At 32.3% G+C, this 27,215-nt stretch overlaps 3 protein-coding genes and 1 pseudogene across 3 annotated transcripts; 1 reads left to right on the top strand and 3 right to left on the bottom strand.

The window, feature by feature from the left end:
- Positions 1 to 9,132: 9,132 nt before the first annotated feature.
- Positions 9,133 to 10,689, bottom strand: LOC107641625 (Tetratricopeptide repeat (TPR)-like superfamily protein). Its single transcript, XM_016345108.3, has one exon. The coding sequence runs from the start codon at positions 10,491 to 10,493 to the stop codon at positions 9,225 to 9,227; it is 1,269 nt and encodes a 422-aa protein (XP_016200594.1). The 5' UTR covers positions 10,494 to 10,689; the 3' UTR covers positions 9,133 to 9,224.
- A 918-nt stretch (positions 10,690 to 11,607) lies between these two features.
- On the bottom strand, positions 11,608 to 13,625 carry LOC107639959 (2-oxoglutarate (2OG) and Fe(II)-dependent oxygenase superfamily protein). Its single transcript, XM_088488247.1, has 4 exons — positions 12,879 to 13,625; positions 12,401 to 12,576; positions 12,223 to 12,293; positions 11,608 to 12,140 (listed from the first exon to the last, which is right to left on the bottom strand). Exons 1-4 carry the CDS (start codon positions 13,566 to 13,568, stop codon positions 12,010 to 12,012), a joined length of 1,068 nt encoding a protein of 355 aa, XP_088344373.1. The 5' UTR covers positions 13,569 to 13,625; the 3' UTR covers positions 11,608 to 12,009.
- A 263-nt stretch (positions 13,626 to 13,888) lies between these two features.
- On the bottom strand, positions 13,889 to 17,862 carry LOC107642492 (protein root UVB sensitive 1, chloroplastic). The gene is made up of 6 exons (XM_016345868.3): positions 16,673 to 17,862; positions 16,350 to 16,406; positions 15,994 to 16,192; positions 15,620 to 15,735; positions 15,020 to 15,196; positions 13,889 to 14,582 (listed from the first exon to the last, which is right to left on the bottom strand). Exons 1-6 carry the CDS (start codon positions 17,633 to 17,635, stop codon positions 14,298 to 14,300), a joined length of 1,797 nt encoding a protein of 598 aa, XP_016201354.2. The 5' UTR covers positions 17,636 to 17,862; the 3' UTR covers positions 13,889 to 14,297.
- Positions 17,863 to 19,343: 1,481 nt separating this feature from the next.
- LOC148563221 (tubulin alpha-5 chain pseudogene) lies at positions 19,344 to 20,174 on the top strand (annotated as a pseudogene).
- Positions 20,175 to 27,215: the final 7,041 nt, after the last annotated feature.

Below are 27,215 nucleotides of genomic sequence, written 5' to 3'. Positions count from 1 at the left end.
AACATAAGCAGCGTGTTTAGTGAATTTCATTCTCTTTCAAAATACTTGTATGTAGATATTTTCTCTTTAAAAAATATAAAAAATTATCATATTAAAATATATCACTACTTTTAATTCCATACCTAAAAAAGCTACCGTTTTACTTTTACCATTGTAATTTCCACAATAGAAACATGGAGTTTTTTTTTTTTTTTTTTTCAAAGAATTATAGTCAAATTGGATCGTAAATTTTAATCGAATTCTTTTGATAATATAACTCAAATTCTTGTAGTAAAATATATATATATATAGTTCGTAATGAGAAATGAATAGAAATCTAATTAAGAAGTCTAATTATCCTCGTATTTCTGTAAAATTGACATACACTTGTTAAATTTTTTTATATCTTATTAGAAACTAAATGGGCGTTTAATTTGTTGCTCTGATCATCATTTTTTTTTCATACCCCTTCCTATTTCTTCAAACTCTACGCATTATTTTGGTTTTTTCAAATGCAAAATAACGATCATCTTTTAACATAGAAAATTGTAAATTCCACTGTTTTGCCATAATCAATTCACCAAAGCAACGACAAGAATTATTTGACGTTGCTGTAATTGACTCATTGAAATCACCACATACTAAAGTATAGAGATGATGCAAATTTTTTTTTTTTTGACTTACTTATTAAGTGATGAATTATCAATTTTATTAAATTAGGAAAATAATTAGATATATCAATTTTATTAAATTAGGAAAATAATTAGATATATCAATTAGATCTAATGATTTCTCATTCCTAATTTTTGGTTGTTTAGATCATATGTCTCTACTCTCTACGTTGTCTAATTGAATTCTTTGGAGTGTTATGGTTAATTAAGAAATTATTTGAGGCGGACGCTATGGGGGCCTAAGGTGGCCATGCCCCTCCAAACAACCCCCAACCCCCAAAATTTTTTTTTTTTAATTTATTAGTATTATTATATATATAATATGTGTATTATTAATTAATTATATACTAGTATATTAGGTATAAAAAAATTATATATAAATAACTCAGTGTGTATAATATGTATTGCAATATAACAATAATAAGTAGTATTTAATAATAATAATAATAATAATAATAATAATAATAATAATAATAATAATATTGTATAAATATATTATGTATGAATATATAATAAACTTATATAGTAAATAAAGACTAAAATAAAAATAATAAATTAGTCTATTTAAAAATTAAGATGATTCAAACAAAATAAAATTGTAATTTTTTTGATAAAATTTCATTCTTTCATGTTTTCCTATATACATCTTGTAAATAAAGATTTAAAAATTTCTATCTTATTGTGACAATAGCAACAACGGAATAAAAATTTTCAGTTATATGAGGATTATTAAAGCAAGATTTCAAATAAAATGAAAGATAAATTTTTAGTAAATTATATGATTATGTTTATTATAAAGGAGATTATTTCGAAACTTTAGATATAATGATCGATGATTTAATTTTAGTTTATGAAGTATTGTCGAATAAGTTAAAAAACTACTAAAATCTTAAAATATTTTATTAAATGTTGATTTTTTATATATATATTGTAATTATTGATTTAACATACATACTATAAATTATATATTGTTAATTTTTTATTATATTATATTTTAATTTATTTTATATTTAATTTGATCTCCTTCTTATAAAATTTTTGGTCCCATCTATTGATGAGTTCGGAGAAAAACTTAATTAACAAGTATCCATTACTTGTAGCAAACACATTATGTTATTAATAGAAAAAATATATTCATCACACCACTTTTTGTATACATTTTTTTAAATTTTTTTATGATATATATATTTTTTTCTCCCTCTTTATAAATTGATATTTTATATGCAAAATAAAAAATTCTTTAACAGAAATATACACAAAAATAGTACATTTATCTTTTTTTTTCCCCTTAGCAATCATTCTTCACCTTTTATGCATATGGAAAATTAGTTTAATTTTTCATTCTATCTCTCACGTTTTCTTGAATTTCAACTTTGTTTCTATCTGTGCTATGATGCTTTTCTTCATGTCAAGAAAGGAAACATTATGCCGGACAGAATTGACAGGACCACTTTATTTTACATTTACATACAAGAGTTACATGAACATTTAGAAGGAAAAAAAAATGTTAGTGACGAATCCTCACCTATAATATAAAGTAAAAAAATGAGCATCTAAATAATGATATAATGGAGCTGATCCTTAATACTATATATTCAATGCTCTTTTAAACTATAAAGAAAATAAAAAAAAATTTAGAAAAAGATACAGTGGTATATAGGGGTGGCAAAGCAGGCTGGCCCGCCCACCAACTAAAATGGGTTCAAAATGCTAGTCCGTTCCGCTTTATGCCGGATTGGCGGGCTAGCCCGCTTTCTTTTTTTTTTTGAAAAATAAAATTCATTAAAATTAACCAAAAATAATAATTAAAAAATCAAATACAAATAAAAAATAGTTAAATTATAATATAATTGTTTTACTATTTTTTTTAATTTTTAACTTCAATAAAATTGTTTAAAATAATATTTGTCAATAAAATCATCTTTATTTTAAAAAATAAGTCACATACTTTGAGCATATATACGAAATTGTAAAATAAAATAAATAAAGTTAATAACTAAAAGAAGAATAAAAATAAAAAATAAAAAAAAGTGTTTAAAAATTTTATAATTATTAATTTTATAATAGTAATCACTCTTTTATTTAATAAAAAAAATAAAAATAAAAATCTTCAGCCCGGCGGACCGGCCCGCCCCGCCCCGCAAAAAACCGCCAATTTGGCGGTGCGGGTTTGGCGGGCTCCAAATCCTAACTCGACCCGCCTTTTTTAGCGAGTTTAGCGGATCGGCCCGACGGACTTGACCCGTTTTGCCACCCCTAGTGGTATATATGTATATCTTCTTTTCTCTTTTTTATGTAAGGTTGCCATTTAATCTAATATTCCTTAGATTACTAAATAGAAAATATCTATCTTGAGTCCACTTCAAATTAACCTGAGACTATATATACTTCCAATATCTAATAAATTCCATTTCAGGTATTTAGGTTTGACAATAACACTATTTTTCTATAACCACAGAAAATTTAAAATCAATCTTCAGAAACTGATGGTGTATAATGAGTCAATTATTTGTAACACAATTAAGATCTCCCAAGTCCCTTTGCTACATTTCACAATTGAGAGTAGAATATGTTGATGAGGGGAAGTGTTTGAGTGAAAGGTACAAATAAATGTTCCAATCATTCATTCACATCCATGGTTAGATATTGTGAAAATTGAAAACCATTGGAAACAAGTGTAAGGTGGAGATAAAACACGTAGCTGATGTACTATATCAAATTCAATATGATATTTCTACAATTTTATCCGAATCCATAAATGCCAAGATGGTCCACCTTTATGTTATGGGAAGTTCTATGGTGCTGACCAATATAATCATCATGTCATGTGGTCTGTATGTGTTGCTGTGGAGATGTGACACGTGTTTGTGGAGATTGGTCATAGGCGCTTTATGAATGCAGTAACGGTAAGGGAGCTCATCATGGTTATGTATTCCGTTTGGCCAAAATGTGTTAATTAATTAACGTAATTGAAGTCTTAATATTAAGTAGCAATATGGGCTAGTCCAGTACCTGTGTTATTGGGCCATAGGGGATTTTGGGCTCCGGTAGTTGGACTTTTTTGGCACTTTGAATTTTAATATTAGTTTAGTCTAATAGTGTTGCTATAAAAATAATGAAAGTAACTTTCTGGTTCAAAGGTCCAAAACACCTGTGATGAAAACGGCGTTGTTTTTTGCGTTTTGGTTAAAAGAAGAAGACCCAAATTCTGGTCGTCTGTCAGAGGAAAACCCTTGCCCTCCCCTCGAGCCTCATTCTTGATTCCTCAGCGTCAGCGTTATTTCTCCCCAAAATACAACCCTAGCCTCAGCGCGCGGCCCTTGTTCTGACCGTTGCCGGCTGGTTCGTCGTGGTCGGTTGCGAATCCTCCTGTTTCCAAGTGGCCGAAGGCCCTTCCATTCCCCCGACGCTAGCGTCTCCAGGTCATGGTTGGTCGTAGTCTGGCGGTCGTGTGCGTGGCCAGGTCTTCGTCGTCCGTCGCCTGCTCGGTTGTGACCGTCGCCAGCTACCCATCTGTTGTGGCTGTCCCTCAAATCTGTTGCTACGGCACGCGCATCTGGTTCTTTGTTTCAGCACTGGTCACCCCGTTCCCCTTCTTCTCTACATTATCATTCAGCCAGTCTCCACCGCGGAGGTTAACCGTGCCAGCTGCCACCACCCCTGCTCAAGTGCTCCTTCCACTATTCCGAAGCTCAGGTAGACCAATATTTTCGTTTTAGGTCAGGAAAAAATTAATGGTGATTTTCGAAACGGAATTGCTGTTTTGATAATTGTTACGGTTGTTGTTTTGATTATTGTTCTGGAAAAAAACTAATTAAGTTTGAGGTTCTGAATATTATTTTTGTTATTGCTCTAGTTACAGGAGATGGTAGTGTACTTTTGTTCCGGGAAAAAGTTAACTAGAGCTGAGTTTTTGAAATTAGAATTCGTCTTCTGATTATTAATTCGATTGTTGTTTTGATTACTAGTGATGGTATTGCCTTTTTTTGTGGAAAATAATTAAATTTGTGGAAAAAAAATTAAAGTTGAGCGTCTAAAATTTATATCAGTGTCGACTTTTTTTTGTTCCGATTATGAGTGATGGTATTGTCCTCTTGTTCTGGAACATATTAACGAAGGCTGAGCTTTTGAAATTGAATTTATTGGTCATTGATTATTTTGGTTTTTGTTCTGGATGGTATTGTCCTGTTGTTCTGAATACCAATAAATTGATTATATGCTATAATTAAAACATTTTTGTGGTTAGCTGCTATTACATTCGTTGATGTGGTTATTGTTGATGTACACGAGGGAATGTGGTGTTGATGTTGTGTATATGAATGGGGTTTGGGTTGTGTACTATGCTTGTTAATTTTTTTAGCGTGTTATTGAAATTGTTATACATTGTTGTTGTGATTTGTGATTACTTTGCATGTGCTTTTGGCTTTGCAGTATCAACTTCCACTCACTATAGCTTTTTATTTATTGGGCATTTTGAGATTTTTCCAAAGGAATCTTGAAAATATGTGAATCTAATTTAGGTGAGTACAAATTTTAAAGACAAAAAATATACTTTACCCTGTTTATAAATGATTATTTTAGTGTTTTAGTCTGTAAAATTAGATATTATAAAAACTAATCATGTTATATTTACATCGAAAATGATTATCTGTGTATATATATTGAAATAAAAAATACACATTAAAAATTAAATTAAACAATACATATATTTATATACAAATATATAATAATTAATAAATAATTTAATAACTAATTTTTATGTACACATAATATTTTTATTATAAAAATTATTATTATTATTATTATTATTATGCTCCCACTATCATAATTTTCTAGATCCGTCACTGTAAACAACTCAACATGCATAATGTGTACTATAATATGTCAATAGAGAGTACCTTTTAATTAATAATAATAATAATAATAATAATAATAATAATAATAATAATAATAATAATAATAATAATAATAATAATAATAATAATAAAAAGAGGAGTACAAATATATTATGCATGAATATGTCATAAATTTATAATAAAAATACGTTAACTCAACAAGAATAACTTAGCTCATTTAAAAATTAAGTTGATTCAAATAAAATAAAATTATAATCGTTTTAAATAAATTTATTTCACATTTGACCATGTTCTTTCCAGATATACCAAATTTTAATCATTTTTAATTTCTTTTATATAACAATAACAATAAGGAAATGACCTTTTCTAATTATCTAAGGCTGTCAAAAAAAATTTGAAAATAACATAAAACGTGATTATTTGTAATTTAATTTTACATTTATGTATATCAAAAAGACAATTGCTAATTTTACATTTATGTATATCAAAAAGACAATTACTTCAAACTTTACGTTACAAAATCTAAAAATAATCCAAAAAGTATAGATCGTCTACTAAAAAAATAACAACAAACAAATTTAGGTTTTTTTTTTAAATTTTTCATTAAAAAGTAAAAATTATTTTATATTTCGATATCTCATAAAAAAAATATTTTTATCCATCAAACATGTCTTGGTATAAGAATATAGAAAAAAAAAATTCTTTTTTCTGTTGTGTAAAAACTTTCAAGTATATTTTTTTAAAAAATATTAATATAAATTCTTAATTTATTCCTTTCTATAATGTTTACAAAGAAAAAAGATTTATAGGACAAATGTGTAAAGGGCATTAAGTCATGATTCACTGTAGCTTTTCTTCATGATAATAAATTTTCGTAAAATTATTGATACCTATAATTCCAGAATAAATTATGCACTATGCATTAGACTGAGACTTATAATTTAAATGAGCTTACATAATTAGGGTATTTAGTTATCACGTCCGAGGCTAGAATTTTTAGCAAACAGGATGGTTTAAAATTTCAATAAGTCCACATCACAGGTGTTTTGAACCTTTGAACCAGAAAGTTTTTTTTTTTTTTTTTGGTTTCCCACGGTATCCCCCAACCCGACAGGTCAAGGACTAATCCGTCGCGGTACTGAGCTCCATTTAGGGGTTTGCCGCTGGCCAATGGGTTGCTGCATGCACAAGGCGGGATTCGAACCCCCGACACTTGTTTAAGCGGACTAGTGAGCTAACCACTAGACCAACCCAACTTGGTTATTTGAACCAGAAAGTTACTTTCATTATTTTTATGCCAATATTATTAGACTAAACTAGTATTAAAATTCAAAGTGCCAAAAAATCTAACTACTTGAATCCAAAACTCCCAGGCCCAATAACACAGGTACTGGACTAGCCCATATTGCTACTTAATATTAACACTTCAATTACGTTAATTAACACATTTTGGCCAAACGGAAAACATAACCATGATGAGCTCCCTTACCGTTACTGCATTCACAAAGCGCCTATGACCAATCTCCACAAACACGTGTCACATCTCCACAGCGACACATACAGACCACATGACATGATGATTCTATTGGTCAGCACCATAGAACTTCCCTTATGTTATTAGCTACTATAGCCACTTAATAAAGAAGAAAATCACTATCAGTTTTTAACAGCTTTTTTAAAATAATAATAATAATAATAATATCAACTGTTTTTGTCCATATTTTCTCCATCACGGCAGAATCAATGGTAATAATTGGGTTTGAGAAGAAATGACACTTGTAATACTACTTTTGGTACACTCCAAAAATATATTTTTGTATATTAAAGAAATTTTTATATATTTTTTTAATTTTTTACTTTTAAATATTTTTAAAAAATAAAAAAGTACATATAATTCAATTTAGCAACTTTTTTTATTTTTGCAATACATTTTAAATTAATAGTGCTAGAATAATGGCATAATGGTTAATATAGTCGAAAAAATTGAAATTTTACATAAAATTAAAATAATTAATTAAATACATAAAATATAAAATTTTAATAAAATTTAAATTTTAAAATTATTCTATCAAATATATATATATATATATATATATATTTTAAATTATAACATCAAAAGATTTTAGAAATTAAATCAAAATAAACTCAACTAAAGAAGCAAGCAGGGTAACAATGTGACATGGCCAAATGGGACAATCCAATCAACTAAACAGTGAGAAATAAGAGTGGGACTAAGGCATGCAAGAGAGACATATGGTGACAAAACATGCAAAATTAAACTTTTGTCCTAAATTATGCAATCTAACCAAAACTCCAAAAGATCCTTTTTTTTTTCCTATAAAAAATTAAACAGCTAATAATAAAAATAATTTTTTAAGAACAATAAAACTAACTGAAAAATATCTGAGTCAGTGAACTGCAGTTACAAAGGATAATATTGGCTTCTAAATAGGGACCAGCCACTCATTAGAAAATGACCAATAATTATCCATGGAATAGGAATCAGATAAAAGTTTTCTGCCCTCCATTTAAACGGCACTCACTTTCAAAGCCACTTGAATTGGAGATGCTATTTCATTTCTGGCACAATAAGAAAGCAATTGGGTCCACTGCTTCACCATTGCTTCAAAGATAAATTGTTATAGTTGGTGGGGTAGTTGATTAATACATGACCTCTTTTGTGGCCTCTGTTTCCTATATCGAAATATCATAATGTGTAATAAATAATCAATATTTTTTTAATTTTTATCCCGTTTTAAAAAGTTATACTTTGTATTAATTTTTTTTAACATAAAAAATCTTGATAATAAATTTTTAATATGTTAATGTTCTATTTTAGATTCATAAATTTATACCGATATACAATTTCTTAGAATTTGAACTAAAATTTAGATTTCTATTTTTATTCATTTTGATTTTTTTATATTTTATTTGAATTCAAATGTAATATTTTTTTATTGACATTTATATTTTAAAATTAATTAAAAATAGTAAATATTAATAATATGTATCAATACTAAATTAAATCAACTAAATTCGATTTATGACTAACCCCTCTTCTAAACCTATTAATAACTAAATTACAACCTATCTTATTTAAATTTCTAGGCAGGAAATTTCTTGTGTGAAACTTAGATGTTGAAGCAACACACCCTTTATCTTATGATATGGGTAAGGAATCAAATGTGAATCGAATTTATTTAATTTAATTGTATAAATTTACTTTAAAACTTACATGTAAGTTGATCTATTTTAAGACATTAGTATAATATTAAAAGTCATTTAGTTTGTTTATATCATTTACCCTAATACTATTGTTTTAGCAAACCTAAGATTTTACTTATAATATATTTAATTTGTTACAAAATTTATGTTTATCATATATTATTACTCAAATAACATTTTATAAATGTAAAATGAGATTTATTCATTTACTTTTATTAATTTAAAATTTTTCTATTTTTTAATTCTAAAATATTAAAAGTTTATTTTTTAAAATCGAATGAATCAGTCCAATCCAAATTGCATTGTGTGTTTTCCTAAAAAAAATATAGCAAAAATCGTTTTCTTAAATCAAACAAACCTTCAAATTCTAAACACATTTTTCAAAAGTAAAGTTACCGGACTTTAAACATCAATCGTATGTATAGTTTCCATTCAACATTTGTGCATTGTGTATATAGTACATATACAATATACTTCTCAGTTTATTCATGGTTTAGTATTTGACACTGCCACAAGCAATTCTCACTTCATTAAGCAGATCTTCTTGGGGCTGCATTCCAGCTTCCTTCATCTGATACAGAAACCTCAAAGCTTCAATGTGCATACCATTATGCATGTAACCCATAACCATTGCATTCCAACAATCAACATTTCTTTCATTCCCCTTCATTTCAAACACTTGTTCTGCATCTCTCAGCAAACCACTTCTTCCATACATAGCTATCAAACTACACTTAACATATTTATCTGAGACCATCCCAAATTTGATGGCATTAGCATGGACCTGTTTGCCACATTGTTCGCGATTCAGCATCTTCCCACATGCCTTGAGAACACTGGAAAATGTGAAGCTATCCTTCTTCACCCCTTGTCTTCCCATCTCCTTGAAGTCGCAGAAAACCTCAGAGAATTGCTTTTCCCTGCATCCACCTACAATCTTAGCCGACCAAGTCATGTTGTTGTGTCGCGAAGCGTGGTTGAATACAGCATTCGCATCTTCCAGGTGCTTGAATTTCCCATAGAAACTTATCAAAGAGCTACTTAGAACCACGTCAGTACAAGCTCCTAACTTCAACAACCATCCATGAGCTTGCATACCGAGATGGAAGTTCGCACTGCAGGCACATGACTTGAGAAGGCAACCCCACATCCACGCAGGGAATTCTGAATCTTCCATACCCAAATCTTCAACCATGCTGACAAAAACTCTAGCTACCTCCGCATAATCAGCATTATCATAATAAGCAACAAACAAGGTTGCCCAAGTGTTGAAGTCCCTAACAGACATTAAATCAAACACATGGCGTGCATTGTCCAACAAGCCACATGACACAAGCATGATGAGAATCCGATTGATGAAGGGCAACGGAGGCTTAATCCCACTGTGGGTTATGTGATTGTTCAAGTGAATAGCAGTATGTGGGTCCCCAGAAACAGTGCACTCTTTAACAAGAGAGGTGTAGATGTCAATGGGTATGGGATTGTAGAGAGCTTCCATTAAGCACAATATATCTAAGGTTGAAGACCCATTTTTCTTCTTCTTCTTCTTCCTCCTCTTAATGCTGTCGCTGCAAGTAGTAGTGGTTTGTGGAGAGATAATGGGTTGGAGGGGTTTTGAAGAGATGACAGGGGAGGTGTGAAGGAGAGGAAGCTTGAGTTTGGGGTTGTGAGGAGAATATGTAATGGTGGAGATGCTGCTGCCGCGGTGGTGATGGTAGCTGGATTGAGTGGCTGTTGGCGGCGGAACAGTAACAAGTTCCATTTTTGAACCGACAACATGAGACCTACAAGCTTTCTGCTACGTACTTCTGATTGTGTAGCGAAGATTGCGAAACTTTCAATGGTGATGAATCACCAAATAAATATACCTGAAGTGAATTATTTGAATATCATGCTATTTATATACTAAAAATCAGCGACCACTCACTCATATAAACATAAAATACAAATTAAACAATACATATTTATACATAAATAGATGATAAATAATTCGTTAACTGAATTTTTATATGCTCATAGTATTTTTGTTATTGAAAACATTTATTAGATTTCAAAATTAAATTAGGGTCCTTTTTTATTTAAATAAGTATAAAAAAATGATTAATTTTCATAATGCGCATGGATAGAAATTTAGAACAAAATGCGCATAGTCATTTTTGGGTAGTACACACAAATGAAATTACACTCCATTCTAAGGAAGGCGCACACGAAATGAAGCCTCCTGTGAGCCTTCTTTAGAATGGAGTGCAATTCCATTTAGTATGTGCTACCTTTGAAATAGCGATGCACATTTTATTCTAAATTTCCATTCATGCGTATTTTAGGAATTAATAATTTTCTTATACTTTTTTTTTAAGTAAAGTGAGCTCAACATAATAGAGTGGAGCAATAAAAGTAGCTAAAAGCAACATCGAAAATCTAAATACAACCCCTAGTCATCTTCGATATGGCCATCAACAACTAAAGGGCTCACCACCAATCCATACATCGGGATACATAAACGACTTGTTTATAATTTCTACCACACTTGAGGCATGATTTCGGAAGAGTCTACCATTCCTTTCTAGCCAAATTGTCTATATAACAGCAAAGAAGCCTATCATTTTCTTTTACTTATTTAAATAAAAAAACTTGGAACTAACCCTTATGAATAATTGATATCAGTTTTCAGTTTTCACGAAGATATTATTGTGGAGATGATTATTCATACGACTTGAACCATCTTAGTATAAGATAATTTGCAAGATTCGAAGACCTGGTCACGACTTCTACTCTTCTAGCCTCTAGGTGCTCCTTTCACTTCACTAATAAGATAAAATTAACACCAGCTATCTGACCAAAAACTAAATACACATTGTAGAACACAACACAGATTAGGAAGGGAATAAAATGTGCGAAAAATGTGACAATATTACAACTATAATAAAAAGGAATACGCTTGTTTTAGGAGAAAATTGCTGAACTGAACTATTCAGTCTATCTCATATTCTCATCAGCATCACCAGAAATAGCGAAAATGAAATTATTACAGCAAAAACTGATATCACAATTGAAGGACAAAACAAAGTTGTGTTGGCACTAGCCATGTATCAGGTAGAGATGTCAAAAATCTTAAAAAAGAGTTCCAGCTTCCAAGAGTTAGTTGCTTGTTTTGGGAATCAATCAATGCTTCCCCGAAATGTTTCCATGAAGTTGTTCTACGAAATTGATCCTCGACTTCCGAATCTCTTGCATTTTCCCAAAGAACACTGGCTAAGGAACAACTATTTTCATCAGTGTCATAAGCCATGAGGATCTGAATCTGTCTCCTCGGGAAATTTCTCAGGCAACAGTAGACTTGGAGATCGGTAATGGATAGATTGTAAGAAATTGAAATATGCATACTTAATGTCAAATTGCATATCATACCCTGCATAAAAAAGAAAAATATAACTTGCATAAGAGATTTTGATTACAAACTGGACAAGGAAAAAGTAAGGCTTGATCCTTACAATAGTTTACTGCAATAGTGCATCCTCCATCACCTGAACTCTGCCTAACATGATGAAACCACATACTTGGCCTGCATTAGTTCCATCTGATCAGCACGAGCGCGCGACAAACTATATAAATGCAGGAATTCATCTCGCTAATGAAATTATAAGAGAGAAAAAGGAGGGAAATGCTTACAAGTAGAGAATCTCCCCAGCCTTCACTGTACACTCAAATGGCTTAGGGCCATTGAAGTACAAGGGGAACTTAGACATCTCCTCATGGAGTTTCTCAGGAGGAGGAAAAGGGTCTACACTGCACCATGGAACATATCTAATAGGCTCCTCAAGCTCCAAATCAAACTCTCCAGTGTCCTACAAACCAAAAACACTGACATCACAGTCTTGTTTTGCTAATTAGGGTCAGCTACATGCATCGGATCATAACATATAAAGTCAACTTAAGTCTTGCCTATCTCGTTATACTTCTTGTTGATCCAGTATCTACCACTCAAACGAAAGATAATGAAGATATTAGGCATTTTAGTCAAACATGTCAATCTCTACTATTATTCGCATGAAGATATCTTTACATGAGTAATCTATTAGACTTATAACAGCATAATAAAGATGAATGGAAGAAAAAACATAATAAATAAAAGAGGGAAAGAGCATACCGAAGAGTATCTGTAAGTGGCAGCAGGGTATTGACGGATGTAGAGTCTATGAACATCAGTGGGAGGCAACAGAATGAAATGCTTCTCTCCCGAGACAACGGCATACAGATTCTCGTAGTGATCCTTGTGGAATGAAGTGTGAGAACGCTGGTTACCAATCCAGAGGTTCACAGCTTCAGGCAAAGCGCCGCCGAAAGCCTCCGTGGCCCAATCGATGTGAGGGTCGCAATCGGCGGCGAGGGCAGAGTACTCGGAGCGGAAGCAGTCGTTCTGCTGCTGGGCGTAGGCGACGACGGCGGGGTTGTGATCGGGGGAGGCGATGAGGCGGAGGGCGTCGGGGAAGGGCGTGCGCTGCACGTGAGCGGAGGCGAAGCAGAGGGAGGAAGGAGAGGAGGGGAGAGGGGCGAGGGCGTCGGCGCGGCCGGAGGGGGTGAGGTGGAGGGAGACGGTGAAGGAGGAGAGGGAGCGGGAGAGGTAGGAATGTTGGGCCTGATTGGGTTGGGCCTGGGCCCAAAGGGAGAGTGCAGGCCAGTGGTTGATAGCGTTAGAGATGATGCATGGTTTGTTTGGGTTAACGAAATCTCTGAGGAATTGAAGTGCGGTTGGTGGGGTTTGCAGTCTTTCCACTTTGCTGTTGTTGCCTAAGCTTAGCTCTCTCACTTCGTTCCACAGTCTCTCTACCTCCTCCATCTTTTTCTCTCATATTCTTCTTTCGCACATCGCACCTCACTATTTAGCTACTAACATGTCTAAGACAATAACTATACTTACTTTATATACTTACTATATATAAAAAATTATTTAATATTCTAATAATAATTAATGAATATTAAATTAGATAACTGATTTTTTTTTATTGTTTTTCATGTTTAATCATGCTTAATAACATTTCTAATGGAGTGTTTTTAATAACCTTTGATAGAGAACCAATAAAATTTTACTACTTGTATAATGATATTGATTCAATAATTAAAAATAATATAAAATTCTAACTAAACTAAGACTGAACATTGGAGGGGCAAATTTCGCACTTAATTTCAAATCACTGTTTATGAGAAACATTCAATTCTATTTGTGTTGAGATTTTGAGCAAACCACATCTACATGTATTGAATATCAAATTCTCTTCACAATTACATGCACACATCTCTTTCATGGCCATTGTTTGACCCTTTCAAAAGTCAGTCCATCATTCACATTCAAATTGATATCTTTGCAGTGTGGTGTTTTAGGGTTCCAACCATTTATAGCTCTATGTCTCTCCACACCATTGGACCCATTGATGTGCTGATCACCAACAATGGACAAAGATGATAAGAACCAGCTAATCCACTTTGATCTCTCCCACATCTTCATCCACCATGCTTCTTCATGGCAATTCAACTGCCCATGCATGAAAACCACCAAACCTTGACAGTATCAGCTACTCGCTGAGGGTGCCATGTTGCCCAGACGAATTCTATTTGGTAATGGCCTCGCAATGAGGCCGTCCGTGGTCCAACCTACTGATTCCCCATCACTTCTGACAAGGTCGAATTCCCGTGTTACATAATCAAGGGACATGTGCAGCTTCCCGCCAGGTTTGGAATCTTTAACGACTCCTCTTCCTACAATTCCCGCATTCTTCTCTAACCAATATACATAGTTGACCTGAAACAACGCCTTCAGCATATCCAATGGCAAACAGCTCTCCTTAAGAACAACCTGATTCAGCCAGATATGTTAGTCACTGTCCATAACACAACAATGTACCAGGTTGCCTCATTTGGAGTGGCTTGTTTGAAGAAAAGAATTTTTTTCTCATTAAAAAAATGTACTTTTATTAAAAAATTCTTTTATTTTAAGCAAACAATATGTTGCTTTTCAAAAAAGGCAAAACTTTTAAGATTTTAATTAATCGTTTACTAAAACAGAAATACTTCTTATGTTTTCTATCCAAACATGAAATTGCTTTTTCTTAAATCTTTTTTTTTTCCTTTTTCAAAAGTCACTCCAAACTCGCCCTTATCCTTTGAACTTCTTATCTTTTAATCCAGTTTTCTGGGAAGATAAAAACATAACAAGGAAAATCTCAGGTCCAATATGCTCCTACCAAATGGAAGAGGCTATCAGATTTTGTGTGTATATGACTGTCAACTTACACAGAATTTCCCCATGTGTTCTGACAAGATATAGCCCTCATCTTTATAAAGCGTGAACAGAGCGAGCGCGTCATCCTTGCTGCTGACAATTTCACTAAGCTTGGACCCAAGTTCTAGACGCCGTTCAATTTCTGCAGCCGCATCCTTTGCTTCAGATGACAATGCATTTGATTTTGCCTAGTACAAAAGCGAACAAGCCATGTCATGAAGAGGCAATGTCATTAAGTGTTCGACAGTGTTTTATACCAGTTGTTTAGTGCCCAACACAATCATCATCTTTTATATGGGCTTACTATATAAGATTTGCAAGGAAGCATAAAATATTCAAAGTTTTCAAAATCAGACAAGCAATATCACACATTATCATGGCAATTGGCAAGATTGATATATGTGATATGATATTTCCCCAAATCCTTAGCCTCCCTCAACTGAGAAGTAGAATAAAACGAAAAACAACCTTAAACTACATAATACATTATAAAAATAAAAACTTTTATCACATTTTAGCATGCCGCAAAAATATGATCCAACAGATAGGAACTTCATTTTGAAGTTTCAAATGTCATATATATATTTATCATGGAAGAAAGATTAACTCACTTTATTTGCAAACGTTGCATTTAATATGGGTACAGCCGGAAATAATGGCTCCTCATCATTGACCTCTTTAACTGGAGGTGCCTGGCCACTCAGTAGATATTCACTGAAAACCAAACCTGTTTAAAACTCAATAATCATATGTATAAAATTCTAAACCATAAAGAAAAATTAGAACTCATTAAATCCTAGTAGCATTTCTAGGCTCCTTATTCCTCCAACAATTGATTGCAAAAACATTTAAATCTACATGTAAGAGACAACTTGGAAGAATATTCAATGTTTCATAATAATACACTCATTCTTTCAAAGTTTACTATAATACATCCCCAACATGTTAATGTTAGCCAGAGTGAGAGAAAGAGATCAGAAATTACTTGCACGATAAGGATTCAAAGTCCTCAATTGAATTGACTGGTATGACTTCAGATTGCAGTACATGTGAATCCAAGTCACAACACCAAAGGATGCAAGAACAAGAGGCGTGGAGGATCCTATGCAGTTACCCAATCCTATACCAAGCCCGATACCGATAAACTTGCTTGCCATTCCTTGTACTTCACCTTTGGCAATTACCTAATATTTACAATTACTTTTAGAAAGAAAAATTACATAAAAATAAAATGGACATGTGTTCAGAAAATTTCCAATAACTAGTAATACTAGAATGGTTGAGCTGTGTCATTAAACAAGTACTTCTATTTATTCAATGCGAAAACAATCTGTTTCTTACCTCAGCAAAATTTCTTTGAGCAGCAAAACCAGCAAAGAAACAACTCCTGGTTGATGCCTGTAAATATAAAATCAGGTTCAAGTTTCAATCAGATGCCTGACGCCTAATCCGCTTCAATCATTTTTCATACGAATAACTAACAACTAGATTAAGTTAACGCATACTCCCCAGCCTGAATCATACAGGAGAATAGATTGCCTTCTATACTAAAATTTCTTAACCATACCAACCACTACCTAAACAAAATCATTTAAACAAAGTAGAATACATGGGATTGGTTTGTTTCTAGCTTCATGTACTATATACAAGATCCATTCAATCACCTGAATCAAGGCGGCTGCGGAACGGGAGGCGCCGGCCACAGCACCAATCAGCACAAAGAACTGTGGAAAAGCAGGAGTGCACATCTCCAAACCAAATGCAGCATTCTCAAGCAGATCAGCAAACAACCTCCAGCCTTTGGGGTTAACATCGAAATGGCGGCCGAAATTGGACAGCATAATCTTACTGAGGTACCCAATTCCATCCTTGAGAACCCAATTAATGGCAGCAGCAGTGGGAATTGCACCTTTTCCCAATCCAACAGCATAAAGCAATGACTGAGTTGCCAGCACCCCACTAACCTGGCTTGCAACACCCTGAACCGCTCTCCACAGTGAATACTCCAAGTAATCGCTGGTTACGCTTTTCGGAAACCCTTCAGGGAGCATCAAACGAAGGAAGAGGTCCCTGCACTTGAACCACAGAAAGGTTACAACTTGAGTCGAGTTAATGGATGATAACTCACTGAACAAACCGGGTTCCGAGGTCACGAAAGAATCGTTGAAATTATCAGGGATTAGCTTTGTCCACTTGCCACCTTTCACTTCCCAAAGAGACTCTGAGAATGCTTCTTTCTCGGAAGCCAAAGTTTTCGCCTTTGCGAATTTTGCGAGGACGAGTTGGGAGAAGGAGCAGAAAGCTGAAGAGAGAAGCAATGAGAAGAAAAGGGTGTGGCTTGATGGTGAAAAAGAGTCATCGGAGTCAAAGGGGTATCCCCAACCACCACCCCCATTGTTGTTGTTGTTGTTGTTGTTGTTGTAACCGCCGCCATGGTGTTCCGAGAAGAGAGGAAGCGCCGAAAAACGACGGTGGTGAGGAGGGGCTGTGGGAAAGAGAGTGTTGAGTTGTTTGGATGGAAGGGAGCGGAAACGAGTGGCGGAGACCGGCGGCGGTGGAGAACAATATGAGGAGGAAGAGAGAGGGTTGAAGAAGTGGGAAGAGGGGAAGAAAGAAGAGCAGGCCATGGAGAAGGAAAATGGGTCAAAACTTGGGAATCATCGTATCAGTCAATCAACGGAACCACCGCCGCAACCAGATCCAACATTGAAAACCTTTGGAATTCCGACCACCGCTCCACTCAGAATAATTGAAAGTTTATTGTTGTAGCCTTGTAGGTTTTTTTTTGTTTTTGTCAGGATCAATGTAATGGTGGGCTTTTTGTTTTCATTTCTTGTTTGATGGGCCATAAACTGGACTATCCCAAGTTCAAAAACAAGATAAATACTCTGACCAGTTGTGAACCAACTGAATACAAAACAAAACAAAAAAACTTGTGAAGCAACTTACGTGAAAAGCAACTTACGTGAATTATTCGTCTACTTAATTAAATATTAGGGTTATAGGATTCTGTGAAAAAAAAATTGACAACTTGTGACATGCTTTAAAGTAGTCCTTGACTAAGTGTTTGGTTATTGTCTTAAAAAAATAGAGACATAAACACAAAGATACAAAAATAGATGAACATATATATACATAATTTTTAATATATTTGGTGATAATAGTCATAATACATAAAACATGTTTATCTAATTCAAAAGTCAAATTTATTCTTAAATTAGAACAATATTAACACTACTATCACTATTATCACTATCATCATCACCAATTTTTACCACCATTATCGTTAATATTGATCTTTCAATCTTATTTCAAATAAATAAAATTAACAACTCCAATTTAAATATCACTTAAACAAATTCAAATTAAAAAATGAAAATAAGGGTGAGGGTTTGTTGACGCATCAGAGGAGAAACAAATAATGAGAAAAATGACGGTGATGGCGAAGGGCGATGCAGAGGCAAACCACAGTGTTGGACGACTTTCTTCATGCCCGCGGTTACTGCGGCGTTCGGCAGAGACAACCTTCTTCGTGTTTGCGATTATAACAGCATCAGATTTACAATGATAGCTGACCACTCCAATCACCAACACTATTTCTCATCACTAGACGAAGATAGAGATGAAGGAAATAGAGAAAGTGAAGGCGACGTTGTCGGAGATGGTGATGCCAACGAGGAGAGAATAAGAAAGAGAGATCCAGAGAGAGAAAGAGAAACGTCGATCTTGGGGAGGATAAACATAAAGTGCTTCGGAAGCGTAACTACTTGATGGATATGGGATGGTGGAGGATGAGGATGAAATAGATTTGGAGAGGAGGAGTTGAGATGCAATAACAATGGAGGTTAGAGGAGGGAGAGAGGAGAAAAGAAAAGAGAACGTTAATGTGAGTTGGGTAATTTTAGAATTTTGATTAGTTCTTTGTGTGTAGTTATGTGTAACTGTGTCTCTTTTGAATTTGTGTCTTACAAAAAAAAAAAACAGTGCACATATGTTGTTGTGTGTGTCTCTTATATACACAAACACCATCCAAACGCAATGTGAAGTTACATTCAAGCTTCGTAGTGGTCTTTTAAGTTAATAATTACTCATATTCATCCTTAAAGTTGCATTTCGAGACCCAGAATCATCCTTCAAATAATTTCTGCCAACAAGCGTCATCGGAGAGTTAAAATGGACTCGTTTATGATACGTTGGCAAAATAAGAGCTAGCTGATATGGAGGACGAAACTTTTCTATGACAATTTACTCCCTAGACCAATTTTAAAATATCCAAATCCCCAAATTTGCTCCAGGCCTTCTCTTCTTAGTTGTTATTCATTAGGAGAAAGAATAATGACGATGAGGAAGCCTTCTTCTATCAATGGCATCCACCCTGATGGTATGATACCTAGATAACTAACTAACTAGGTTTCAATTTCAATTTCAATTCCAATTCCACTTTTCAATTCACCAATTCTTCGATCTAATTTCTGTAACTGCCAGTGACACTTTCTTTGGAGTGGCGCACGATGTATTCTACACTTTCTTCAGCGAGACAAGATCTGACAAGCACATTTCTCATGCCGTCTTTGTCGATCTGGAGCCAACCGTCATCGACGAGGTTAGAGCCGGCACCTACCGCTAGCTCTTCCACCCAGAGCAACTTATCTCTAGCAAGGAGAATGCCACAAACAACTTTGCCATGGGACACTACACCGTCAACAAGGAGATCATCGACCTCTGCCTTGATCTCACGTTCACAAGCTCGCCAACAACTGCACCAGCCTCCAGGACTTCCTCGTTTTCAACACCATTAGTGACGATACTGGCTCCGACCTCGGTTTCCTCTTCCTTGAGTGCCTCTCCATCAATTATGGTAAGAAGTCCAAGCTCGGCTTCACCATCTACCCTTCCCGTTAGGTATAATTTGAAGATTTATTGTTCAAGAATTTATCTCACGTGTTCTATTCTCTAATCGCTACTTTGGGGTTTGCTTTGCCTGAAATTATCTATGTTGTTTTTCCTCTTTCTATTTTTTAATTTTCGGTTTGGACGACTGTTGTAGAGCCATACAACAATGTTCTTTTCAGTCATTCTCTCCTCGAACACACTAATGTCGCTGTGCTCTTGAACAATAATGAAACTATCTATGATATTTGCAGGAGGGCCCTTAATATATCATAACAACGCAATTAAAGAGTAACAAGGAGAGAAAAAGGTCTCTATTCATGTTTTGGAAGAAAGAGAAAATGTTAAATTAGAAAAGAATTAATGTATTTATGTAAATGAAACGACGTCGTCTGACACAATTATCAGAATATTATCCTGATAACTTGTGGCAGAATTGAAATTAAAAAAAAAGTACACATTAAATTATTAAGAAAGTGATACTATTTTTATTCATATTTATCAATTGTTAAATATATTTATATCATATCTAGTAATATATAGAATATAAATAAAAAAATGATTGAAAAGTCCTAACTCATCTTGCTAATATCTTTCTAACTTCCAAATAAAATTTGTTTTGATTTTTTGATTTTGTTTTTAAAAAGTAACACATGTATTTAAAATTTTACTCTTTTAAGTATTAAGAAGATAATAATTAGAAGGATAAATTAGGATTCTCAATTATTACATTAAATCAAGATAAAAAATCTGAATTTTCTCTTCGAAAATAGTAATGGTGAAAAGAACAAGCCTTCTACTATTGAAATAAGATTGGTCTCTTTTCTTAACATCTATGGGGCATACAATTATACAATGCCTTCTTTCCTCAATTACAATGAATTTAAAGTGCATCAAAGATAGAAATATGGTTGAAGAAGCACATTACAACGTTAAAGCAAAGGATTGAGAAATTACAATGAAAAAGTATATCAAAGTATGATTGTTTTGTTGACAATGAACTCGACACATTATTAACTTGGGTTTAATGGAATGTACAAAAATGAAAATTTTCAAACAAATTGATTGTAGTAGCTGTTACCGAAAGTCCAAAAGGTTTCACTTTACCAACTACTTTCGATGATTCTCATTGAAGCCTAGGTTCTTTAACACACATATAGCAATATGGTCCACCCAAATTGAAGACTAAAGACACTTGCCTCCTCAACTTTCTCATGCACTCTCTTAATGTTCTTACAAGCTTGCACATGCAGCATAATAAATGTTGCGTTTGTTTCCGGAACATGATATTGAGACAGAGACGACATTAAGATACAAAATCTTATTTAACAGATGAGATATGTATAGAAATATTATATTTAGAGATATTGAATTAGTATATTTTGTATCAATCCTAATAAAAAGAATATAAAAACAGAAATAAGAGACACAATTTTTTTTATTATTCTTGTTAATTTTTTATAATTATATTTTTATTATTATATTTTTTTCTCATTTTTTTTGAATGAAAAAAAAAAGAATAAATTAGATTTCTATAATTTATTTTATTTTATCACGAAACAGAATATAAGAACACTAAATTCTATGCCTCTGTCTTTTATATCTTATTTTCAATGTCTTGTCTTATTCTATTCTCATCTCAGAATGCAGCGAAATAATTATACTCGGACGTTGGATAACCCTAGTTGAAATTCTATATATGTCAAGAAATTAAAACAAGTGTTTAAATGTTGAGTTTAGTTTTATTGTTTATACAATATAATTATTTAATCATATTGGTTTTTTTTATGACAATTTATGTGGGTGGTTATTTTTGTTGACATAATATTATATAATTAGATGTACATATTTAAATTGGTTTTATACTGATAATGTATCAAAATTAAATTATTAAATATTTGTTTGGTTTGTGTTCATTTGTATTTTTTTTTTTTTGTGTTTGGAATTACAAAAAGACAAAGAATTAAAATTTAATTTTCCCTAATTTTATCCTTTTCTATAAAAGAATCTAAGCACAAAAAATATTAAAATTAAAAAAAATGGATAAAATATATTTTTGTTCTTGAAATTTATTAAAAACACTCGTAAGTTTTATTTTGTTTCAATTTTATTACAAAATTTTTAATTTGCATCAAATATACACTTAACAGCTAAATTTTTAAAAAGTTTAGGACCAATTCAACAATAATACATGACAACTATGTCTAATTTATTTACTTATATTAAAATTTAATTTTATAAAAATAATATTGAATTGGTTCTAAATTTCTTGAAAAATAACCAATAACAATTTATTTAATACAAATAAAAAAATTTTAGAATAAAATTAAAATAAAATAAAATTTAAAAATATTTTTAAAAATTTTTAACAAAATAAAAAAATAAAAAATATATTTTACCCTATGTTCTTAAACCAAACGTACCATGATTGTTTGAAGTGCACAATGCTATAATGTATATCCCAAAATGTAGCCCTCCATTCTCGTGAATCATATTACTACTACACATTAATTGAACCCTCCAATCTTTTGTTTGTTTACCTTCTCTTTGCATATTCTCTTGAAACTATCGTTTCTACGTAGGCCCTTGCCGGCGAAACCTTCGGCAATTTTTATACTTATTTTATTTGCATGTACCTCTCAATCTTTCACACTCAAATTTTATAAATTCCTCACCCACTTTAATTTAAGTAATATGAATGTCTATACGAGTTATATTAGGGGTAATTTACTATTTTAAATAAACTGCCAATCAATTTTATCATAATACAAATTATACAAACTGAATAGCGAAATGTATTTTTTTCATAAACTATATAAACCGTGATAGGCGTATCGCGATTTACAAAATAGACGTAATCCGCTACAGGAGTATTGCGGATTACGTTGGCAAAGAACCATCACATAAACTGCTATATGAAGTCAGTAGAGGCGCAGTTGGGATCAGGCCAACGGTTTTGCCAGGCCCTGGTCAAGGCAATAGAGCGCAACCTGAAAGATGCGAGGTGCTTTACGATTATTCTGTTCGACAGACATCAGTCTGAGTATACCGTGGCTGAGACGACTCCTACCGATAATTTCTCGCTTGGGACGTATCGGGTTTCCCTCAGAGATCGCACTTGTGACTGCGGGTATTTTCAAGCTCTCCATTACCCTTGCTGCCATGCAATTGCATGTTGTGCTCAGTCTCGGTTAGGCTGGGCTATGTAAGTCTATGAGGTTTATACCATGAGTAAGGTGTTCAGCGTATATTGGATGAAATTTTTACCCCCTATTCCAGAGGGTCTCTGACCACCGTACGCCGGTCCTACTATCATCCCTGATCCTAACATGAGACGTGCTAGAGAAGTGGCGACCGAGGTCAACAAGAATCCGTAACACCATAGATGAGGTCGATACTGGTCGGCCGAAGCGATGTGGACTATGCAGACAGATAGGACACACTCGCGGGACTTGCCCTCAGCAAGGATCTGCCCCCAGTGCCGAGGCATTTAGGGGTCATTAGGTCGTCACGATTAGCTTGCATTTTTCTTTCCTTGTTTGTGTTCTTGTTTTGTTTTAGTTGTGCTTACTGTTAAGTGAAGTTGTATTTGCTGATCGATTCTCTATGTACTAGTGATTCTCTCTGGTTAACATGGTCTAATTTTGTTGATAATTTTATGAGTATAATAGACTAATTTCAATTAATTCATAGCAGCAACCTATGTTTTGCTATACACAAGTTAAACTTTCATCCAAAAACCCATCCTCCATGAAAAATGAACTAAGTCCACACTAAAGTATAAACCGCTACAGGCGTATCAAAAACACACATAAATCGCGATACCCCTATAGTGGTTTAAGTGATGGTTCTTCGCCAACGTAATCCACGACACCCCTGTAGCGGATTACGTCCATTTTGTAAACCGCGATACCCCTGTCGCAGTTTACATAGTTTATGAAAAAAATGCATTTCGGTATCCAGTTTGCATAATGTGTATTCTAGTAAAATTGGTTGGCAGTTTATTTAAAATGGTAAATTGCCCTTATATTAGAGAGTTAATAACTTAAGTTACTCTATTTAATTTAATATTTATAATTTTATAATTATGTATTTATTATATTTAATATTAATTAATTATTCTAACAATAATTAATAAATATAAAATAAAATTAAAAATAGTTAAAAATACAAAATAAAATAATTTTAAACATATTTACAGTATTTTTTATTAGCTTTTAATTATATTTTGTCAATACATTACAAGTTTTATTATTCTAAGAAAAACAATCAGTACTTAAAAATCTACTTTTAATATACTAGAAGTGTGAATAAATTTTATACATATTTTAGTGACGTCAACAAATTTTTTTTTTTTACAATTATTATATATTATTTAAAAAATAAATATAACTAAATTATTGTATTTATATTGTTAGTGAATCACAGTTAAACTCATAACTAAATGCTTGTGGAGACTCAAATCCATAACATTCAACAAACTCAGCACTACTTCACATTATGTGTCTAACACTGAGGGTGCCATCATATTCAAGTTCTAAGTAGCACAAATTGATACGAATTACTAATTTGCTAAGAGAAAAAAAAATGTGGAGATAGTGAGAGACTATATTCTTACAATTTAAAAATTTGTATATGCGTTCTTAGTTTCGAAAAACCAAGTTATTTACTATTGTTCTAATAATTTGTTAGTATATGTGATAAACATAATTATCCATTTTTATTTTGGGGAATTCTCCCACTTATAAGCAACCGATCGATGCAATTTGGTAAAATCTGTTGAATATGAAGCAAATGTGTTAATGGCAATCACGTACACAATCTAACTGCCCGTATATAAGTTTCATTTTATGGAGCAAGCTTTATAAAATAAAAGACAAGAGCAGGCAGCAGCAATATCTGCTTCATATATTAACTTTTTCACAACAGTCCATATGAATTTAATAATGGCCGTAGGTATAGCGATAGAGGCCAAAATTATTTTATATCTCCCTTCAATAAGTCTAACTAATAATAAATAATTGTTCCAAAGAAAGTGCAAACACCAACCCCTTACCGTTCATCTTATTAACTAGTTAAAAAAAATGATAAGGCTTTTTAATGGGTATGTCTGATAGACTGTGTTTGGTATATATGAAATACTTATATTAAAACGAAGAGACTGTGTTTGGATTGAAATACTTATATTAAAACAAAGAGACGGAAAAAAATTGAAATTTAGTATTGTGTTTAATGATTATAGATTAAAATTAAAATTTTAGTTTTAAAATACAAAATTTTAGTCATTTCAATATTTTTAAAAAGTGAGAATATATAAAATTGAAATATTTGGAGATGAAAATTAAAATTTTATTAATATTTCTTTCTTAAATTATCCTTTATCAAAATTTAAAAACTCAACTCTACCCTTTGATAAAAATTAGTTAGAACATTTTCCTGCCTCTCTTCAAAGCATGACATCATCGTCGCTATCAAGACCGACTCATCATCGTCATCGGAATCATTGTGACTTCCTTCTTTCTCTCTTCTTCTTCTTCTCTTCCTCATCCTTGCGCCGCCAGTATTTACTGGTCTCTCAAATCCTTCTTTGTCTTTTTCTTTCCGTATCTTGTCTTAGCTGCTTTGGCTTTGCCGTACTTCATCTGTCTCTGTCTTGTGCTCGTCTGCCTACTTCTTTCATTGTCATCGGGTCGACTCCTCTACAAGCTCTACTCTGCTCTCTCTCTCGTCAATGGCTTGCTCTTCAATGGTGCAACCCAACCCCTTACTCGTCACTACGCCGTCGCCACCACTCATCCTTATGCCATTTTCATCTTTTTCTATGAGTCACTAATTTCTTTGTTAAGGGGATTAGGAGTTTTGTTTTTGTTTTCATGGATTATTAATCTAAGTTTTATTTTATTTTGAGATTATGCATTGATTTATTTTTAAGGTTGAGTTTTCGTTCTTCATTCTTTAAGGGATTAGTAATATTGGTAAATATGCTAATTCTATTTTAAATTCTGTTTATTATTTTAAAAAATTTAATATTGGAATTATGGCTTGAAAATTTTTTCTCATTACTTTTTGATTTGACTAGAAATAGTGTTTTAAAAAGTGTGCGACGTTATCTTTCTTTTAACTTTCAATTGTTTAGGATTAGTTTAAATATGTGTCACATACAATACTTTTTTCTAAAACACCATCTAATTTATTATCAACAATAATTAATTATTATATTTTAAACACATATATAAAAAGACACATCTAAAAAATATATCTATAAAGACACTTCTATTAAACACAGCTATACAAAAGATATTTTTATTAGACACATTCATTTAAATACAGTTATAAATAAGAGTTAGCAGAAATTAAAATTAAAGTAAAAAAAGGACAACATTTAACCCTAAAATTTTCATTTTTTACAAACACAATTACACAACCTCATGGAAGATATTGCAAGAAGAGAAGATTTTTTTTTCAAGCTAGAGTTGGTTCAAATAAAATTATCATACTACAAGATTATAGGAAAAATAATAAGTGACCTACTAAACTTTACAAGAATAATACTTCTTATTCTTTTATGTATAATACTTTTTCTTATTTATTAGTACTAAACTACAATATGTAAATCACTTATTGCTGGACCATTAAACCTTTATCAAATATTTTTTTTGTAATTATACATTTTATTTTAATTAATCTAATAATATTTTTTATTTTTCTAAAATAAACATTTAAAAATATTTCTTTTAACGAATCAGTCCACCAGCTAAAAAAATACATAGCATATAAAGAGAGAATAAATGTCATGTTTTATAAGTTTTTTTTTTTTTTTTGATACTTACTATGTATGATATGTACATTTTCAATATATATATGTGAGTGTGCACCTTGGCATACTCTTGTGATTGTGGGCCCCATTCCAAATTATGCTTTCATTATTTATCCTTTTTACATTGTCCTACTGATTAAGTAATAGAGTAAATCATCCAATTAGTTCTGGAAAAATTTTCTAAATTAGTTTTTGAGAGACTTTTTTTAATTAAATTTATGTTTTAAAAATTTTAAGTTAGTTATTTTGGTTTTTTTGTCATTTTTGTTGTTGATGATATTAAAATTTGTTGTTTTAACATATTAAATGATACCATAATACATACCTAATAATCTTAATTGGCGACTAACATGATAAGCTGATAAAATTAAATTAAATTAACTCTAAATTGAAGGATTTCGATGCCTCAAATTATTTTTTTAATTAAGTTTTGATTTGATCTAATTTTATAAATTTATCATGTTAATAGTCAATTAAAATTTTTATATGTGTTGTAATAT

Source organism: Arachis ipaensis, chromosome B5, assembly GCF_059453495.1.
Source record: "Arachis ipaensis isolate K30076 ecotype BB chromosome B5, ASM5945349v1, whole genome shotgun sequence".
In the NCBI taxonomy this organism is placed as follows: domain Eukaryota; kingdom Viridiplantae; phylum Streptophyta; class Magnoliopsida; order Fabales; family Fabaceae; genus Arachis; species Arachis ipaensis.
This window is presented reverse-complemented; position numbering and strand designations above follow the sequence as displayed.

Excerpts from the sequence above, each read along its gene's own strand:
- LOC107641625 (XM_016345108.3), bottom strand. The coding sequence starts at position 10,493 with ATGGAACTTGTTACTGTTCCGCCGCCAACAGCCACTCAATCCAGCTAC.
- LOC107639959 (XM_088488247.1), bottom strand. The coding sequence starts at position 13,568 with ATGGAGGAGGTAGAGAGACTGTGGAACGAAGTGAGAGAGCTAAGCTTA. Across the intron at positions 12,294-12,400 it reads GCTGGGGAGATTCTCTACTT|GCCAAGTATGTGGTTTCATC; the intron begins GTAAGCATTTCC and ends GAACTAATGCAG. Across the intron at positions 12,141-12,222 it reads CACTATTGCAGTAAACTATT|GGTATGATATGCAATTTGAC; the intron begins GTAAGGATCAAG and ends TTTTTTATGCAG.
- LOC107642492 (XM_016345868.3), bottom strand. The coding sequence starts at position 17,635 with ATGGCCTGCTCTTCTTTCTTCCCCTCTTCCCACTTCTTCAACCCTCTC. Across the intron at positions 16,193-16,349 it reads CTCAAAGAAATTTTGCTGAG|GTAATTGCCAAAGGTGAAGT; the intron begins GTAAGAAACAGA and ends TGTAAATATTAG. Across the intron at positions 14,583-15,019 it reads AACACATGGGGAAATTCTGT|GTTGTTCTTAAGGAGAGCTG; the intron begins GTAAGTTGACAG and ends TGGCTGAATCAG.